The sequence below is a fragment of the Ornithodoros turicata genome, chromosome 3 (assembly GCF_037126465.1).
Source record: "Ornithodoros turicata isolate Travis chromosome 3, ASM3712646v1, whole genome shotgun sequence".
Classification (NCBI taxonomy): domain Eukaryota; kingdom Metazoa; phylum Arthropoda; class Arachnida; order Ixodida; family Argasidae; genus Ornithodoros; species Ornithodoros turicata.
This window is the reverse complement of record NC_088203.1, coordinates 99,347,383-99,367,395: the sequence shown is the minus strand read 5'-3', so window position 1 is coordinate 99,367,395 and position 20,013 is coordinate 99,347,383. Positions and strand designations below refer to the sequence as shown.

Genomic DNA, 20,013 nt, shown 5'->3' with positions numbered 1-20,013 from the left:
AGACGTCAGGAACACATAGAATGAGTGCAGGCATTGACAGTTGCTGCACAGGGTTAGACCAAGGACCTAAGATTGCTGCAAGGCTGAGCGGATTGTTGTTGAGACGGGTCAGTTGGGACTGGAGCAGTGCTCTCTCCGAGCTGTATAGAGGGCAGTCGATGAGGACGTGTTGAATGCTACAGCCCTTCTATTTTTTTTCAATGAAAAATATGTATCGAAAAAGAAAGACACCCTGTATACCGACCTATACAACGGGATAATAGTTTCGCTGTGAATCGTAATATCAACTTGGTTTACATAAACCATATTGCGTACGAAGTATTCTTCAGGGTATTCTTCGTAACAAAAGTTGTAAGATACTTGTGAGGGCGACGTAGGTCTTTCCTGCATTGAGACGACTCCTAGAGTGTGTGTATTATCTATAGTTGTTTTATTGACAGAAAATTTACATGTCGCACAAAGGTGTGACTGGTGGTTTCTTTGGTGTAGTGGCTTATTAGTAGCCCTTGCCGAAGCCGCCATAGCCTCCATAACCGCCGTAGCCGCCGCCGTAGCCTCCACCGAGACCATAGCCGCCGAAGCCCTTGCCGAAGCCGCCGAAGCCGCCATAGCCTCCACCAAGACCATAGCCGCCGAAGCCTTTGCCGCCAAATCCGCCGTAGCCGCCGCCGTAGCCTCCGCCGAAGCCACCAAGACCATAGCCGCCGAAGCCCTTGCCAAATCCTCCTCCGAGACCGTAGCCTCCATATCCACCAAGACCGTATCCTCCGAATCCGCCGTATCCACCGTAACCTCCTGCGCTGACAGCGACGACGAGGATGGCGAAGATGCACTAGAAATAAAACAAATGCCTATTTTACTGCGTGATTTTGTGGAATGAAGGAAACATTCAGCTTCGAATGCAGTCAGTAAATTGCACTTTGAAAGAAATATGCCTATTGATGTTTTCTATTTCAATTCACGTTAAAGAATCCTCAATCCGCAGATCGACCACTGTGCTCATGCACTCTCAGAAAAAAGGGTATGAAAAAATGGTAACTTCTATAGCTACCAATTATGTCACGTAGCGTCTGATAAAGGGTGTAAAAGGGTGGTAACCTTGCCTGTTACCGCCTTTCTTTGCGGATGCAGCACAAAATGTGCGTCAGAGCTGTTATTACAGCCACAGAAGCAACGAACTTTCAGGGAGTGTTGCTTTCCCAGCATTGACAGCATTGACCCTTATTTTGCATCATAGAGTATAGCTCTCGTTCCATTTAGCGACAACCATAAAAAGAGGCAACCCTGCCTTGTTCCGGAAGCTATAGGCTCTGTACCACTCTCAGACAAAGGCGTCCCTTACCAGAACCTTCATGTTTGTTGCTGTGATGCTGCTTCTGTAGAGGACAGTAGAGGACTGATGCCTTCCGTGTGGTACTTCACTCCTTTTATACCCCGTCTGCAAGAATTCGTAGGGCGTGCACGACACACTCCCGTTCGATGCCCCTATCCGCTCACACGCTGGACGATCACGATCCCACGATAAGCTACCCCGGTTTCTTCGACGTTGCGTCGCACCGCGGCCCCAGTGACATCTTGACTTCGATTACAAGCCAGAGAGTATCTGATGTGCCACATGTTGTTTAATTTGCATTTTTAACTGCGCAATATGCTCATGTTTCTGAGCTTGTACTCTGTTTTTATTGTTCCTTTAGTATGTGTCTTACTTGTATTGTTAGTTAATGAGCTGCCGGGTACACTTAAACTGTGTCGCATCTTTAAAGGTGTGAGCAGTGCACATTAAATCTGTTTGCCTAACATTGCACTTCCAAGGTAATATTTTACCAAATTCAGAAAGCATTACACTCTAAGAAAAAAAGGAGTACTTTTACTCCTTTTGGGGAGTAATTGCATTGCCACAAAAAATAGTCCCTTTTGGGAGTAAATGCACGGGAGTAAATGAATGTCACAGAGTGAAGACCGCACTTCACGCGCTGTTGTAAGAGTCCCAGGTACATAATTGGTGCGCATGCATGAAAACACTTTGAAGCAAACTGTCAACCGTGATATATCGAGTGATATAAAATCTTGCGCCATACTAGGGCACAATTTGCGAAGAAAGATGCGCTAACTGTTTCTTACTCTGTGTGGCTGGAAAATTGCTACGTTGTCTGAGTTATACAGCCTTATGTCGTTCAAATTGACCAAGGGCACATATTTACGTAGACTGTTGCATTCAGGAGACCATTCGCGAAGTTTAGTGACAATTTGCAGTCCTGGGGAGTAAATGTCGGGACTAAATGTTGGGTTAGGGGACTAAAATGGGGAGTTATTGCAGACTATGGGAGTGGAAGCTGCAATTACTCCCCGTTTTACTCCTTTTTTTTTCTTAGAGTGTACAAGGGATGAGTTGACAGCACAGATATTGCTTTCATTATGTGTTATATATCGTAAATACGTGCTAATGCTCTTCAACAAACTTGGGATTTTCAAGGATTGAATTTTTGGAGAACAGACAACGCTGCTAAACCGTACTCCATTATGAAATTACCAAAATTATACCTAAAAAGGCGTGCGCCATGGCACATTATTACACCTGCGTAAAGGTGTGAAAACGGTTACAGTGTAAAAAAGTCAGGTCAGCAGATCACTTGGTTAGGGTTATTCTTCCGATCGGTCGAAGCTCAAACCTGGCGAACCGTTCTACTCCTCTATGAAGTGGCTGCATGCTATAAAAATAATTTTTATTATAATACGTTAGATATGTAAGGGTGTTAGACACGTAACATAATACGTAAGATATGTAAGGTATTTTCACACCTTCTGCGTGAAAATATGCTCTACGATCACACCGAAAACATTTGGAAGGATGTTTTCATGGGAGAAGAAGAACCGGTTGTCAGCAGTACTATAACGTGTTCGCAAAGCAAATGATAGTAAGCTTTGGTCTGTATAACACCGGATGGGATCAAAACACCCTGAAACAAGTTGTCTTCGAAGTGTCTTGTGCATTTATTGTCTGCTCACGATCATACTTTCTTTTCCTGTATATAGGTTTCGAACCTTCACATGTGCTTGTGACCTTTTTTTTTAAGAATTAAGTAAACGGGGTGATATATTTAATCTTGTTTACGTTTACTGGTGTGTATGTAATCTATACCTAACCTAGCTGGAGTAACCTATGGTAAATATATCATCATCTTTTTTGTTTTTTTACATTCACGTTTGAGGTTGAGGTTGAATGAAAAAAAAAGGGAGAAATTGACTTCGTCACATGATGAATTCCGCTACTCCGAAGCATCTTCAGCATCAATTGTTGCATTATCATGCTATTTTTATATATATGTATGTGTGTGTGTGTATTGTTGTTGTTGTTGTACTCACAATGAACCCCTAAATTATAATGAACCTCACAGAAAGGAAAAAGGAAAATGAAAAAGTAAAGTAAATTAAAGTAAAAGTAAGACAAACATCACTCCTCCCTCTCCCCGGACTGCATACGCACTTTCATATATACATACCCTAGAAGTGAAAGGAATCGCGACAAACTAAACCTGGAACAGGGGGGGGGGGGGGGGGGTATATGTTTACTACGCAAAAAAGAAATGAATTGTTAGCCCGCGCTATGGCGACTTGCTATTCCCAGTAAAGAAAAAAAAACAGAAAAACAAACAAGTACGGAATTGTTCACAGTTCACCCAGGAGACCAGAGACCTGCAGGAACTGAAGAAGTACCTTGGTCAAGTCACATTGGTCAAGTACCTTGGTCAGAAGTCCGAGATCCTGATTCCAGCGATGCGCTACCGTATAGGAGAAGACGATGTTGGCGGTAACGTGAACGTGCGGAATGCCTAGCACGCGGTTCTAAAATACAGTTTCGATATCACTGCTCACTATGAAGTTGACAAGTGCTGATAACGCTGCATTTCTCTTCTTGGGTTCCCATATACGCCCAGCACCTTGGCTGTATCAAAGGTTCAATTCTCCAAGCGGATTAGAGCAGACTTCAGTGTAGCTGTGGTGCAGTTTTCACGAGGACGTGCTCCGTGTTTTCCACTGTTGCACACAACAGTTTGCGGAGCTATAGCCCTGCCGACTTTGTGGATAAACTGTCGACGGATGTAGTTCGTTACCGGGACCACTGCGTTTTTGTAAAGAAAGAAGATAACTAGGTAAATGATATGTTTTTATCTGAAGCAGGAGCAAATTAGGAACGAAATTAAACGGGAATGACCCTCGTATATTGCGTGAAACGTATAAAAATTAAATTTTATCGCCCGTTTCTTGATGGCGCTCCGCCATCTTGGGTGAGGACCTTCTGACCTAACCCGAGGCACAGTCTCGACGCCCGCACCGCCTACTGCGTGCCTGGGAAGGCGCCCCCCCCCAGACCCCCCCAGACCCCCCCCCCAATCTGTAGAACCTAACTTGACCCAACCTCACTAAAGTGAGGCGATTTAGCCCAATTCTCTTGCAAGTTTCGAATCCTTTAGGCTTAGCATTTCCGTGTTTCTCCTGTGCTAAAAGTGAATCAGATGGGGTTGTTGAAATGCCTATAAAAAAAACTTCTAGTCCACAGAATTTTATAATTCTTACCTTTTAAGATTCAGTATATGATCTTCTTTAACTTCTATGCAATATTTACCATTCAAACGCTTTCACAAATTTTTAAAAACGAGTGGTCCCGGTAACGAACTACACCCCTGTCCGACATTCATGCGAAACCGATGCAATGCGATGTGCGTCTGTGCGCTGTGAGCTTGTAACCTGATTGCCTCCTGCATATGTCTTCTGTCAGCAATTTCAACACGTTTTTCACACCTGACTTCGAATGTGTCACCAGGTGTTCCATTGAGGATAGGTGCCCTTATATCTGCTATCTCATCTGCAGCTTCGTTACCCCGCGGGGTATGCCCGTATGTCCAGGAATCGACTGCGCTGGTATGTCGTGGTCAGCATGCATCTACTGCTTTCTTGTATGCGATCAGAATGTTCCGTATCGTATTGGCGCCATATACTGCCACTTTCCAAGAATAATGTTGTGGCTTGGAGACCGGCTCTTGAATCGCAATATATATGACCCATGCACAGGCAGCTGGCGTGCGGCCGGCCACATACTGCACAGTATGGCTGCCAATTCCGCCGTTGTCTACGAAGTTGCATGTAGGGTTCTGCGTTTTAGGTTTTAATCGAAAAACACCAAAAAACATACGCTGGGTAAATTTTCCGTCATTCCGCTTACTTTTTCGTTAGTCGTAAAACGCCACTGCTGCGAACAACGCCATGTTCAACGAGCGTCGTGCGGATTTCTATTCGCCGATAAGTGTCGGGTAAGCCACGTACACGTCAGGAAAAACATCGAAGAAACGCTCATTTCGTGAAAATCAATAAAACCGAAAAACATACGCCGAATCCTCCCAAAAATAAAACCGTAAACGCGGAATCCTAGTTATATGCGACATTCCTTCTCTTGCAGACAAATGCAGACGCACACCCAGGCGTTGCCGTCGACCAATCGGTGAAAATTTCATTTAAACTCAAACTCAAATGACTTCTTCATTACGCATTCTGAGATGGCATCCCTCCAGTGTTCATCGCCGTGACATGACAGTTGCCGCGCGGAGACTTCGGGGCACCCTAAAGAATCCTCAGGTGGAGAAATTAATTTACGGACCGACCACCGTAGCATTGTTAGTGATCATACTCGTCTGGCCACGTCACTTACCAGGTGATGACCACGCGTAGAGAGATTTAGGTGATGTGGAGCTGTTCTGGCTATCAGGGCTGTCGCCTTGGCCCATAGTGGTGAAGCCTAAAGCGAACTCACCACATAGCACGCTCTGCGCCGACCATTGCTACACTCTAAAAACAGAGGGGAGGGGGGGGGGGGGGTTCGAAATAGCTTGCCGCTGCTGGCCACGACTATAGCAAAAACAAAACAAAAAAAACAAAAAGAGGGGAGGGGACAAGAGAGTTAATGAGTTTAAGGTGAGGCATAGGCTTCACCACATAGCGCGCTCATAGCCAACCATCATCCCGAATGACAACGTTCTCTCCCTTAATTTGATGGAAATTGGGGCGTACGCCACTGTTGTATCAATTATGAACTGCATGATGCCACAAAAATGGCGTACCCCCCCCCCCCTCCCCGCATCCCTCATTTTCAGCGAATCAGGGAAAAGAACGGTGTCACTCAGGATGATGGTTGGCTGGAGCGTTCTACGTGCTGTAATTCATTTTTACGAATGATTTTACAGTGCACGAATGATAGGGGTTATCGTTTTCGCTGCTGATTCGAAGAGAGAAGGAAGGCGTACGCCTTTTGTTACAATTATCATATATGCAAATTGACACAAGAGGTCGTACGCCCCCTCTCTCTTCAAATCAGAAGCGACAACCCTATCATTCGAAGCAATGATTGGCACACAGAGTGTTATGCGGTGAAGTTACGTTTATAGAACCCAATGCAGGTGACCCCTCAAGTATATACTCCTCTACGAAAGTGATCGCCACTGTAACAAGAAACGTACCAGAATAGAACTTGTAGCCAGAACTACAAAACTAAACAAAAATTGTTTCAACCCTTATTTCTGTTTTGCCTGTTCTGCCTGTGGTCATCAGTACCAAGCGCGCATGTACTCGTATGTGTTTGGGCTCAGCCTGCTTGCCCGCTCACGACGAAACGTAACCACGAGACAGAGGAACCGTACGGACAACCACAACAAATTCTCGAGAATTCGTTAATTTCTTGTCTTGTGGTTGTCTGTGTGTTCGCTATGTCAGGGAGTTACTGTTCATCATGTTTCACCAATTATCCTGCACTTTGGGTCTTATCCTCGTATTCTTTGCTCGTTCAGCATGGCCTGTTAGACCGCAACAGTATCACAATTTTTCGTCTGCTGTATATTCCATGGTGGAATTGGCAAACAGAGGAAGCGATAGACATTGCGTCGTGCTCACGTGTGGACTGCTATATACTCGTAGTATCACTCTTGGAAAAAAGGGTGGAGCAGTGATACCTTTCAGGAGGTAATAGTTGTCGCATATGTTGTACCAAAAAGATTGCGAAGTTCTACCTGCTACATCACTCTCAAAACAGGGGGGGGGGGGGGGGTCGAGGTAGCTTGCCGTTGTTGGCCGCACTCAAGTGGGCATCGTCAAAACAGAACTTCATCGCATAGCACGTTGTCTGCCAATCATTGCCACGAATGATAGGGTTACCGCTTTTGACTCAGTGGGGCGAGGGACGTTCGCCTTTTTGTAACAATTTTGATATACAGGGTGTCCACGCTAAGTGTGAACAGATTTTTTAAAAATATATATAACACTTTTTCCAAGATGAAATCAATTGCAATATAGCATATGCTAAAGGGCACTCCCTAGCAGGGCATTAGCAAAGCCCAAAGGCAATGTCTTAATTAACTTTCATTAATTAACTTTTTAATTATAAAAGCTACAAAGTTGTCCCAATGAGAACATCTGTTCCTTTCGGTCACCTGATATCGTAGCCGTTTTCAGAACAAAAATCCGTTCGATAGAACGCCCGCAAAAAATTCGTGAAGGAACGCCATTTTTTTCTTTATTTTGTTCATTGCGCTTCTTAGAAGACACGTCTTTCTTTCACCCCCAATGTGAGAGGGAGAAAAAGCACACTAACGCCTCTCCCGTCCTGGAAAAATATTAAAAGGAAACAGAAAATGCAACCCAAGATAAGGCCTGTTCCGATAGAGTCACCCGATACATTTGTTTTGGTTTTGTTTCCGCAAGTTAAAGCTCATCTTCGACGCATGAGGCAGCACTGTGCTCCTTCCCCCTCTCCCGTTGGGTATGAAGGAAATACGCGTCTTCTATGAAGCGCAATGAACAAAATAAAGAAAAAATGGCGTTCCTTCACGAATTTTTTGCGGGCGATCTATCGAACGGATTTTTGCTCTGAAAACGGCTACGATATCAGGTGACCGAAAGGAACATATGTTCTCATTGGGACAACTTTGTAGCTTTTATAATGAAAGTTAATTAAGACATTGCATTTGGACTTTGCTAATGCCCTGCTAGGGAGTGCCCTTCAGCATATGCTATATTGCAATTGATTTCATCTTGGAAAAAGTGTTATATATATTTTTAAAAAATCTGTTCACACTTAGCGTGGACACCCTGTATATAATAATTGCTTTTACCACTCTTTTACACCCTTTTTCAGATGCTAAGTTGACCTAGGTGGTAACAATAGTTACCATTACCACCTAGTATGGTTATGGTAGTATATGGTAGTATATAGCTATGATAACTTACCACCTATTCACTCGCTCTTTTGTTAGAGTGTAGGGCTGTTGGAACAACATGAAGAAACCGATCTCTCTCTTTCGTAATTTCCTTGTTAACCGAGCCTGCCACTTTGCATCATTGCCTGAGCTGCCTAGCAGTTTAGGCAACGTGTACTAGAGCCCTGCACGGGGTCGGGCCGGGCTTGTTATTGGCTGTGTGCTCCGGGCCGGGCAGAGCCCGGGCCGACAAAATACGCAGGCACCACGGGCCGGGCCGGGCCCGGACCGACAAACATGTTTCCGAGGGTCAGGCCCGGCCGGGCCACGCAGCTATTTCCACACAATGGAGATCTATTAGTTCATATCATCATCCGCTTGCGTCATTCCTGTGAACATTTTGCGAAGACAAGCAAAGGACACTATATGATTCGACCCTCTAGAACATTCTCAAAGCCACCTTACATTGCTCCTCAGTCCTCACGTATTTCACAATCACGTTGGGAAAGCTTGGTGAGAGGGGTAGGGACCGGGAGAAAGAGTTTGTCGACAGCATCCTCTACCTCCGCAAAAACTTGACAGTGTAACGATAACGCCCATGACCGCGTGCGTTACGGATCTAATTTGGTCTCGTGCGGTTACGGTGCTAAACCGCCATCACTTGTATGTTTGTGGCCGTGACTTCTCTCCTTATAAATTTACTTATAAATTTGTTTGGTAAGCGCCAGAAACGCGTACGTCACGGCTGGAAATACTAGGATGGGATCTACTCGCCGAGTCTCCGGGCCGGGCTCTATTTGGTTAGACGTCGGGCCCGGCCGGGCTCTACTCACTGGGTCACCGGGCCGGGTCGGATCGCATAAAAATATGAAGGTTCGGGCCCGGGTTGGGTCGAGCCATTTTTCGATGCGCCCGGGGTGGGTCAGGCCCGGAAAAGTCGGCCCGTGCAGGGCTCTGATGTGTACTGTACGTAATGTCCTACGCAGACCAGTGGCATAGCAGCAATTTCTGGGATATTGGAAGGGTGCTACGAGACGCGACATTGAATTACGGCACAACTGAGCGTAAAGTTCCCATACAGAAGTTTTCCGTGGATGTCGCCATCTTGAAAGTGCAGCGCCGTCTAGCCAGGGGAGCACGTCGAAAACTGTTTACAGCCCAAGCCAGAGAAAAGGAAAGCACACGTGTCATGTGCTTCCTCCTTGGTATCGCTTTCCTCCTTTATGGCTTGTGCCGTAAACAATGGCTGTTTAAAGCGCTGGGTGTGAGGTTGACTGGAAAACTTGCCTTCGTATACGCAATCATTTTGTATCCGCTAGGCCTCAACCAAAACAAAGTAACCGACACTTGTTGCTTTGGTGACGTGTTTATTTTTTGTATACAGATGTTTACATAATATTACAGTTGCTGCAAAGAGCACGATGACATTTACAGAAGGCGCGTGACTTAATAGTAGCCCTTGCCGAAACCACCGTAGCCGCCGAAGCCGTAACCTCCGTAGCCGAGACCGCCGAATCCCTTGCCGAATCCACCATAGCCGCCGAGGCCATAACCTCCGTAACCTCCGTAGCCGAAACCGCCGAAACCCTTGCCGAATCCACCATAGCCGCCGAGGCCGTAACCTCCGTAGCCTCCGTAGCCAAGACCGCCGAAACCCTTGCCGAATCCACCATAGCCGCCGAGGCCGTAACCACCATAGCCGCCAAAGCCACCGTAGCCAAGGCCATAGCCGCCGTATCCACCAGCGCTGACAGCAGCGATGGCGACGGCAAGAGTGACGAGGATGCACTGTAAAATAAAAATGGCGCATTAGATTGCCGGCTTTCTTACCCTTCGCACTGGACACATTGTGCAGTCTGCAACTGTCGCTATGGCAGTGTCTGGGCTGCTTATTGGTATTAGTGCAGAGTACGTGCGCTTACCAGGGCCTTCATGGTGGTTGTGGCTTGAAAGCTACTTCTGCTCAGAGTAGAAGAGGGATTGTCTGCTACCAGCCATGTCGCACGTTTTATACGAAGTCCGTCACCACGTGACTCGGGTGTGTCACTTGTCGTAAGGGCTCTAGTAAGTAAGACGGGTAAAACTTCGCTCGTTATCGGGTCATTCCTCGAGTTCGATGAGTTGATAATCATTCCACTTCGACAATCTCCAGTCATACTGTTTGTCGTAACGCTCGACCGTGTTCATGTGTGTCACGTTATTTGAATCTCATTGATATGCGCAGAGCGTGAACGGGTTCACTGGGTTTGTTGCAACCTTTATCGGCAGGGGAAGCGAGTCTTATACTTAGGCAACACAGTGCGCTACCTGTATTGAGTAATTGGCGAGCACTGCATGCCGGCGCGGGTCGAGTTTTATAGGGTAATGTCCTGTATATTGGCACCATATACAGCCACTTCCCAAGAATGATGTTATGGCTTCGAGACCGGCGCTTGAATCGCAATATATGACCCATTGTGCAGGCAGCTGGCGAGTGGTCACATACTGCCATTTCCGACGTTATCGACTATGTTATATGGGACATTCCTTCTTTGCTGTACTCTGTTACAACAAATGCAGACGCAGACCCAGGCGTTGCCGTCGCCCAATCGGTGAAAATTGCATTCAAACTCAAACTTAACTGACTTCGTCACGCATTCTGAGATGGCCTCCCTTCAATGTTCAGCGCCGTGACACGACGGTTGCCGCGCAGAGTTTTCGGGGAACGCTGAAGTATCCTCAGGTAGAGAAATTAATTTACGGACCGACCACCATAGCATTGTTAGTGATCATACTCGTCTGGCCCCTTCAGTTACTGGGTGATGACCACGCGTACAGAGATTTAGGTGATGTGGAGTTGTTCTGTTATCAGGGCAGTCGCCTCGGCCCATAGTGACCGTATAGCACGCTCTGCGTTCCCTTAATTCGATGGAAGTGGGGCGTACGCCATTGTTGTGGCAATTATGAACTGCATAGTGCCACAAAAATGGCGTACGCACCCCCCCCCCTCCGCCATTTTCAGAAAATCAGGCAAAAGAACGATGTCACTCGGGCTGATGGTTGGCTGGAGCGTTCTATGTGCGGAGCACTTACAACTTAGGTAATAGTTGTCGCATATGTTGTGCCTAAAAGGTTGCGAAGTTCTACCTGCTACCTTACTCTCAAAACAGAACTTCACTGCATAGCACGTTGTCCGCCAACCATTGCCACGAATGATAGGGTTACCGCTTCTTATTCGGTGAGCGAGGGGGGCGTACGCGTTTTTGTAGCAACTTGGATATATGTAGGGTTCCGCGTTCTCGGTTTTTATTTTTGGGCGGATTCGGCGTATGTTTTCCGATATTTATTGGTTTTCACGAAATCGGCTTTTTTCGGTGTTTTCCCTGGAATGTACATGGTTTACCCGGCAGTTATCGGCGAATCGAAATCGCAATGTAATTTCCGCACGACGCTCATTCAACATGGCGTTGTTCGCCTCGGTGGCGTTTTACGGCTAACCAAAACGTACACGGATATTTTTCACAACTATCGTATTTCTGTATGGTATTCTGATCGCCATCAACAACTTGCTGGACATGTGCAGCAATTTATCTCGGGCATGTCCTGGAATGTCCCTGTGTGCCCGGCATTTTTCGATTAAAACCGAATGAGGGAAAATTTACTCGGCGTATGTTTTTCGGGGTTTTTCGATTAATACGGAAAACGCGGAACCCTAGATATATGATAATTGCTCTTCCCACCTTTTTACACCCTGGTGCCTTTTACACCAGGATGGTGCAACGGCTCGCCGTTGTCGGCCTCACAGAGTTGAGCAACGTCACGACTGACGCCCTGGGGAATGTGCGTCCTGGGCCTACTTCTAAGGGAACTGTGCCAACATATGTCTGAAAGCGTCTGATGAAAACCCAGGGAAAACTCCAGACAGCGCAGCCGACACCCTGAGTTGAACCCGGGTAGCCGGGTCGTTCTCGCTTCCCGTACATTCGTTGCCAGTCGGTCTCTTTTACGTCGTTGGGTTATTTTCAAAGTCCATTTTGAGAACAGCTGAAACGACTGCTCGATTCCTTCCTTTGCCTTCCAGTCGAAATGCCCAGTGCGCATTAAGCGACATCGTAAGCATAAGTTTCCTGGCGATTTCTCCTTGTCGCGTATACCTGCACTCTAAATCGTTTCACACCTTTAAAGGTGTAAAATAGGTGTATTAACAAAGATCACACCCCTTTCACACCCTACAACTTTGTTTTGGAAGTTCCTGAGGGTGTAACATTGGTGTACTACACCCTCAAGTGAAATATGGTGATAGTGTGTCGCCTGGGTGTAGAAAGGGAGTATGTTTGTTTTCGTTCACATGAACAAAAGTAAATATATACAACTACAGGAAACAGGAAGTTACATTACAAAAGTGCATGGCCTGGATTTACAACAAGTCTACCATCTGGTAATGCATGCAGATTTAGAAGATCTGTTGAGATAGTGCTTAAATTTCTTAAAACACGTTGCTCCTCATTGCAAGACAGAACAAATACATCATAGTGCTCATCATACTCAACTGTAGTTAATGTTTGTATGAGAAAAATGGTATCAGAGTTAATAACATGTATGCCTGCAATCTCAATGAACACGGGTGAGTCCTCCTCTGAAGATTATTTGGCAACAACAGCCAACAGCAAATGTGTTATCAGTATCAACTGCACTTTTCATATAGACTATAGATTCTGCGTGAATCTCCTTGGAACCATCAGTAGATGTGGCATTTCTGATGAAGGGCTGCGACCACACATACATTTGATAAAATTAATGTCTTCTTGCTAATGAAAGGGTTATGTTCTTAAAATGTCGAGTTTTTCTAGCAACATCTTTAAAATGCTGGTGTTTCCCTTGGAAACGCGTACAACCATACAGATAGGAAAGGACCAAACATGATGAGTCGCGGATAATGAACAACGTAATGCTTTTTACAGGGGTTAGATATTTGTGGGTACAACACTGCAAAGCCTTGAAGAAACGAATAAATGCAGCTTTCTAAGTAATGAACATGCATATGAGGGAGGTGCCTGCTCATGAGAAGGTCTACAGTTTCACGAAAAGCTATATACAGCTGTCATGCTTCATTGCCATGCACAGCTGCCACGCCATATATGATTGTCTGTATGTCGGCTGTGCATGTTTACACACATATTTAATCATCTTGATGTGCATACATATATGGACCTCAATGTGATTATACGCAATATGCTGGTAATTGTGAATACACAGTTACCAGCTTATTGCCACAAACCCAGCAGTTTTATTCGGCGTTACACCCTTTACACCCCAATTGCCATGAGGGTGTTAAAATCCACCTTAAAAGGTGTGCGCCATGAACATTTTGATTTACACCTTTTAAGGTGTAAAACGATTTAGAGTGTGTAACAGAGAGCCAAGCATCCAGGACAGATAAGATAAAACCCCCAGTATGTGGACTGGCACCAGTACTCTGTGAAGATCGGCCGCCATCAGTAGTCCTGTTTCCAGGAGCCCGTCCCAGATGTTCTGGACATTTCAGTAGTGCATGTTTTACAGGAGTATCCTTCTATTGTGAATCTGTTCGGTCTGTCAGCATGAAATGTGGTGAGCGGATCACAATACAAATATGCCGGGCCGGTCACGCGTAAGGAAGGGTCCTGCGGCGGGGCCTGGGTCGGGCTGGATTACTGGCAGCTGGGTAGGGCCTGCTTACCCGTTCAACCAACACTCTACACGCTTAGAAAAAAAAAGGGTGGAGCATTTACACCTTTTAGGAGGTAATTATTGTCGAATATGTTGTGCCTAAAAGGTTGCAAAGTTCTACTCAAACTTCACCGCATAGCACCTTGTCCGCCAACTATTGCCACGAATGATAGATTACCGCTTCTGATTGGGTGGGGCGCAGGGGGGCCTTCGCCCTTTTGTAGCTATTTCCATGTATGGTAATTGATTTTACACCCTTTATCAGACGCTATGTTGACCTAGGTGGTAACTATAGATGTTAACCACCTTTTCGCACCCTTTTTTTCTTAGAGTGTAGGACTGTTAGAATAACACGAAGAAACCGATCTCTTTCTTTCGTAATTTCCTTGTTAACCGAGCCTGCCATTTTGCCTCGTTGCCTCTTCTGCCTGGCAACTGTGGCAATGTGTACTGTACGTAATGTCTTACGTAGACCAGTGGCATAGCAGCAATCTCTGGGATATTGTAAGGGTGCTCCGAGATGCGACATTGCATCACGGCACAACTGAGCGTAATGTTCCTATACACAGGGGGGGGGGATATGTTTAATGCAAAGTAAGAAGGAAAGGGAAAGGTTAGCCACGGTGTGGGCTTGCTATTCCCTAATGCTTTCAAGCAAACAGAAGAAAACAGCTGGGGTACAGAAAATTATAAAAAAAAATACAATAAATAAATAAATAAGTAACAGCTCCTTCACTAATCGTTGCGCATCAGAGAATGCCCAGGAGTTTAGATTCCCGAAGGAATCGTGTCAGCGCAGACGTGACTTCAGCGTGCTGGGTAGGGCCAAGTAGCACCGCGAGGGAAAGCTCTCGGTAGCCTAGATGAGCAAGGCGGCGCCGGAGACTCGATCGGTGGACTTCGTACCGCTGGCAGGCAATGAGAATGTGTGGCACATCGGCTTCTACGTTGCACGTTGGGCAAAGAGGTGATGGGTGCTGATTCATCTTAAATAGGAGGAGAGGAGTTCGGGCCACATTCAGCCGCAGCCGATGAATCAGCGATTCCTCGATGCGCGGGATGCGGCCAGGCACAGCATATGTCATTAAAGGGTCAATGGATTTCAGGAAGGCATTGGTGCGTATAGCTTCTTGCTGAAAGAGCTGTGTGCGGTTGGCAGTGAAGCGGCGGATTTTCAGCTGGCACATAGAGTGCGCAAGGGGAAAGACAGTTGGTTGCTCAGCGTCGTGGGCTTGCCGAGCAAGAGCGTCAGCACGATCATTGCCTGAAATTCCGACATGGCTCGGGATCCATTGGAACACCACTTCGTGTCCCAGTGATACAAGTTCAGAGTGCAGGGCGATGATCGTGGTATAGGTGTCACTGATGACTGCGGCAGAGTAAGAGGCCAGCGCCTCCAGAGCCACTTTACTGTCAGTGAGGACCGACCAGGCCCTGGGCGCACACGAGGAGACATGTCTCAAAGCGGCCAGTAGTGCGAATGCCTCGGCCTCAGCAGATGACATAAGAGGGAGCTTGAAGCCGTGCTCAGCTCCATCCTCTGGGATGCAGAAGGCAGCAGACGACCCAACTAGAGAGACTGAAGCATCGGTGTATATCTGGGTGTACAGGTTTTCCGTGGAAGTCGCCATTTTGAAAGCGCAGCGCCGTCTAGCCAGAGGAGCACGTTGAAAACTGTTTACAGCAAAGCCCAAAGAGAAGGAAAGCAGAAGTGTCGTGTGCTTCCTCCCTGGTATCGCTTTCATCGTTTCTGGCTTGTGCCGTAAACAGTAACTGCAAAAGCGCTGGGTATGAGGTTGGCTGGAAAACTTGCCTTCGTATACGTAACTTAGGATACGTAATCATTTTCTATTCGCTAGGCCTCAACAAAACCAAAGTAACCGACACTTGTTTCTTTGGTGACGTGTTTATTTTTTGTATACAGATGTTTACATAATATTACAGTTGCTGCAACGAGCACGATGACATGTACAGAAGGCGCGTGACTTAATAGTAGCCCTTGCCGAAACCACCGTAGCCGCCGAAGCCATAACCTCCGTAGCCGAGACCGCCGAATCCCTTGCCGAATCCACCATAGCCGCCGAGGCCATAACCTCCGTAACCTCCGTAGCCGAAACCGCCGAAACCCTTGCCGAATCCACCGTAGCCGCCGAGGCCGTAACCTCCGTAACCTCCGTAGCCGAGACCGCCGAAACCCTTGCCGAATCCACCATAGCCGCCGAGGCCGTAACCACCGTAGCCGCCAAAGCCACCGTAGCCAAGGCCATAGCCGCCGTATCCACCAGCGCTGACAGCAGCGATGGCGACGGCAAGAGTGACGAGGATGCACTGTAAAATAAAAATGGCGCATTAGATTGCCGGCTTTCTTGCCCTTCGTACTGGACACATTGTGCTGTTTGCAACTGTCGCTATGGCAGTGTCTAGGCTGCTTATTGGCATTAGTGCAGGGTACGTGGGCTTACCAGGACCTTCATGGTGGTTGTGACTTGAAAGCTACTTCTGCTCAGAGTAGAAGAGGGATTGTCTGCTACTAGCCATGTCGCACCTTTTATACGAAGTCCGTCACCACGTGACTCGGGTGTGTCACTTGTCGTAAGGACTCTAGTAAGTAAGACGGGTAAAACTTCGCTCGTTATCGGGTCATTCCTCGAGTTCGATGAGTTGATAATCACTCCACTTCGACAATCTCCAGTCATACTGTTTGTCGTAACGCTTGACCGTGTTCATGTGTGTCACGTTATTTGAATCTCATTGATATGCGCAGAGCGTGAACGGGTTCACTGGGTTTGTCGCAATCTTTATCTATGCGGCAGGGGGAGTGTTGAGAAAGGAGCATCTGAAAAACTCCGTCATAACAAGTTTATTATGTCTGTGGTTGCAACCAAAAACAGCATAAGTATAGCAAAGAGAAATGTGCATGTGCGCAAGCGGTATATTGCTCCCGAATTGAGCAACGTGAGGAACGAAATTGCCGACGTAATTAGCAGACGACAACCAAAACGGATATCGTCTGCTTATACTGAAAGGCAGTGAAATTACATTACGCGAAGACGTCCCTGCCTGCAAAAGCGACACGTCGCCGTCCGGGGAGCTGCGTCAAACCTTGGCCGCCATCTTGGCTGTTTTGACTATGGTAATCGCACATTCTGCGCTATAACTTTGCGTTGCGGTGCTCAATCACTTCGATATTCACCATGATTGAATGTCCTTATGAGTCTTATATTTAAGCAACACAATGTGCCACCTGCATTGAGTAATTATTGGCGAGCACTGCATGCCGGCGTGGGTAGATTTTTATAGGCTAAGATCCTGTATACAGGGTGTCCCAGAAAACGTGTCATTGAATTATAATTAAAAAACTACGCCACCTAAAATCATGCGGTCAACGGCATTTGTTCTTATTAGGTTTTTGCCACCTTGTAAAGTTAATGTCATGTACCCCAAGTTTAATTATGCAAGTATTTGCGAACTGAACTCGGAAATTTGCCAAGGGAAGGTCACTTTTTTACCCCACCAAAATGAAGAGCGTGTCGAATTCACTGGAATTCATAATTATTGTCAGTGATATTCACGAGCTATCCCATCGGAAAAAATAGCCGAAGATCATGCTTTTCGGAGCACCGGACCATAACGCGCGCTGTCTTTTTGAGCGCAATCGCTCGCAGTCCGACGAAAGGAGGTTCCGAAGCCAGCTGACAGAGTGATAGTAGAAAAAGTAACAGTTCCTAAAATTGGGAGAGGGAAAGCATTATCCCGGCGAAAGTCCGACGTGATAAGCCATGCCTGCGTTATCTCTTTCTGCGATGCCGGGGTGGGCTGGGTTTCCAACCTCCTTTCGTCGGACTGACAAAGATTGCGCTGAAAAATTCATCGTGCGCTATTTCGTGCGACCTCCGTAGAGCATGATGTTCTGCTATTTTTTCCGATGGCATAGCTCCTGAATACCCCTGTCAATTATCATTAATTTGAGTAAATTAGACACGCTCTTTACATTGGTAGGGTAAAAAAGTGACCTTTACTAGGCAAATTTCCGACTTAAGCTCGCAAAAATTCACATAAACTTACGTCACACGACATTCACATGAGGAGGTGGCAAAAACCCAGTAAGAACAAATGCCGTTGACCGCATGAGTCTAGGTGGTGTAGTTTTTTTATTATAATTCAATGACACGTTTTCTGGGACACCCTGTATGTGCGCCGTGTACAGCCACTTCCCAGGGATGATGTTATGGCTTGGAGACCGGCCCTTGAATCGCAATATATGGCCCATCGCGCAGGCAGCCGGCGTGCGGCCACATTTTGCACTGTATGGCTGCCGATTCCGCCGTTGTCGACAACGTTATATGGGACATTCCTTCTTTGTTGAACTCTGTTACAGCAAATGCAGCCGCTGACCCAGTCGTTGACGTCGTCCAAGCGGTGAAAATTGCATTCAAGCTCAAACTCAACTGACTTCTTCGTCACGCATTCTGAGATGGCATCCCTGCAGTGTTAAGTGACGTGACATGACGGGTGCCGCGCCCAGAGATTTCAGGGCACGCTAAAGAATCCTCAGGTGGACAAATTAATTTACGGAACGACCACCGTAGCATTGTTAGTGATCATACTCGTCTCGCCACGTCAGTTACCGGGTGATGACCACGCGTACAGAGATTTAGGTGATGTGGAGCTGTTCTGGGGGTTATCAGGGCTGTCGCCTCGGCCCATAATGGTGCACCTTAAGAAGAGATCTCACCGCATAGCACGCTCTGCGTGCCCTTAATTTGATGGAAGTGGGGGCGTACGTCAGTGTTGTGGCAATTATGAACTGCATAGTGCCACAAAAATGGCGTACGCCCCCTCCCCCCGCCATTTTCAGCAAATCCGGCAAAAGAACGATGTCACTCGGGATGGTGGTTGGCTGGAGTGTTCTATGTGCGGAGCACTTACACCTTTTCAGGAGGTAATAGATCTTGCATATGTTGTGCCAAAAAGGTTGCGAAGTTCTACACTCTTAAAAATGAACTTCACCGCATAGCACGCTCATAGCCAACCATAATCTCGAATGATAGCTATATCCAAACGTTCCAAACGGGAGGCGTACGCCTTTTTTGTGACACTTATGCTGTTCATAATTTCACAAAAAAAGGCGTACGCCTCCCGTTTTCAACAAATCAGGGCAGATAACGATATCATTTGAGATGATGGTTGGCAAGGACCGTTCTATGCGGTGAAGTTCATTTTTAAGAGTGTACCTGCTACCTTACTCTCAAAACAGAACTTCACCGCATAGCACGTTGTCCGCCAACCATTGCCACGAATGATAGGGTTACCGCTTGTGATTCGGTGAGCCAGGGGGGCGTACGCCTTTTTGTAGCAATTTGTATATATGATAATTGCTGTTACCACCTTTTTACACCCTGATGCCTTTTACGTCGTGATGGTGGAAGGGCTCGCCGTTGTCGGCCTCATAGAGGTGAGCAACGTCACGGCTGACGCCCTGGGGAATGTGCGTCCTGGGCCGACTTCTAAGGGAACTATGCCGACATATGTCTGCAAGCGTCGGAGGAAAACCCAGGAAAAAACCAAGACAGTGCAGCCGACACCTAGATTCGAACCCGGGCAGCCGGGTCGTTCTGCTTCCCGTTCATTCGTTGCCAGTCGGTCCTTTTACGTCTTTGGGTTACTTTCAAAGTCCACTTTGAGAACAACTGAAACGACTGCTCGAGCCCTTCCTTTGCCTTCCAGTAGAAACGCCCAGTGCGCATTAAGCGACATCGTAAGCATAGGTTTCCTGGCGATTTCTCCTTGTCGCGTATATATACCTGTAACAGAGAGCCAAGCATCCAGAACAGATAAGATAAAACCCGAGTATGTGGACTTGCACCAGTATTATGTGAGGACCGGCCGTCTTCAGTAGTCTTGTTTCCGGGAACTCGTCCCAGATGTTCTGGACATTGCACTAGTGCATGTTTTACAGGAGTATCCTTATGTTCTGAATATGTTCCGTCGGTCGGGATGAAATGTGGTGAGCGGATCACATTCGACATATGTCGGGCCGGTCACGTGTAAGGAAGGGTCCTGCGGCTGCGGCGGGTCCTGGGTC

General features: G+C 46.8%; 1 protein-coding gene and 1 long non-coding RNA gene across 2 annotated transcripts in view; one reads left to right on the top strand and one right to left on the bottom strand.

Annotated features, from left to right (window-relative positions):
- Positions 1-20,013, top strand: part of LOC135388970 (uncharacterized) — a 155,220-nt gene that overhangs the window by 113,835 nt on the left and 21,372 nt on the right. The window lies entirely within an intron of this gene.
- Positions 464-9,913, bottom strand: LOC135387701 (ctenidin-1-like). The gene is made up of 3 exons (XM_064616800.1): positions 9,704-9,913; positions 1,343-1,438; positions 464-832 (listed from the first exon to the last, which is right to left on the bottom strand). Exons 1-3 carry the CDS (start codon positions 9,911-9,913, stop codon positions 497-499), a joined length of 642 nt encoding a protein of 213 aa, XP_064472870.1. The 3' UTR covers positions 464-496.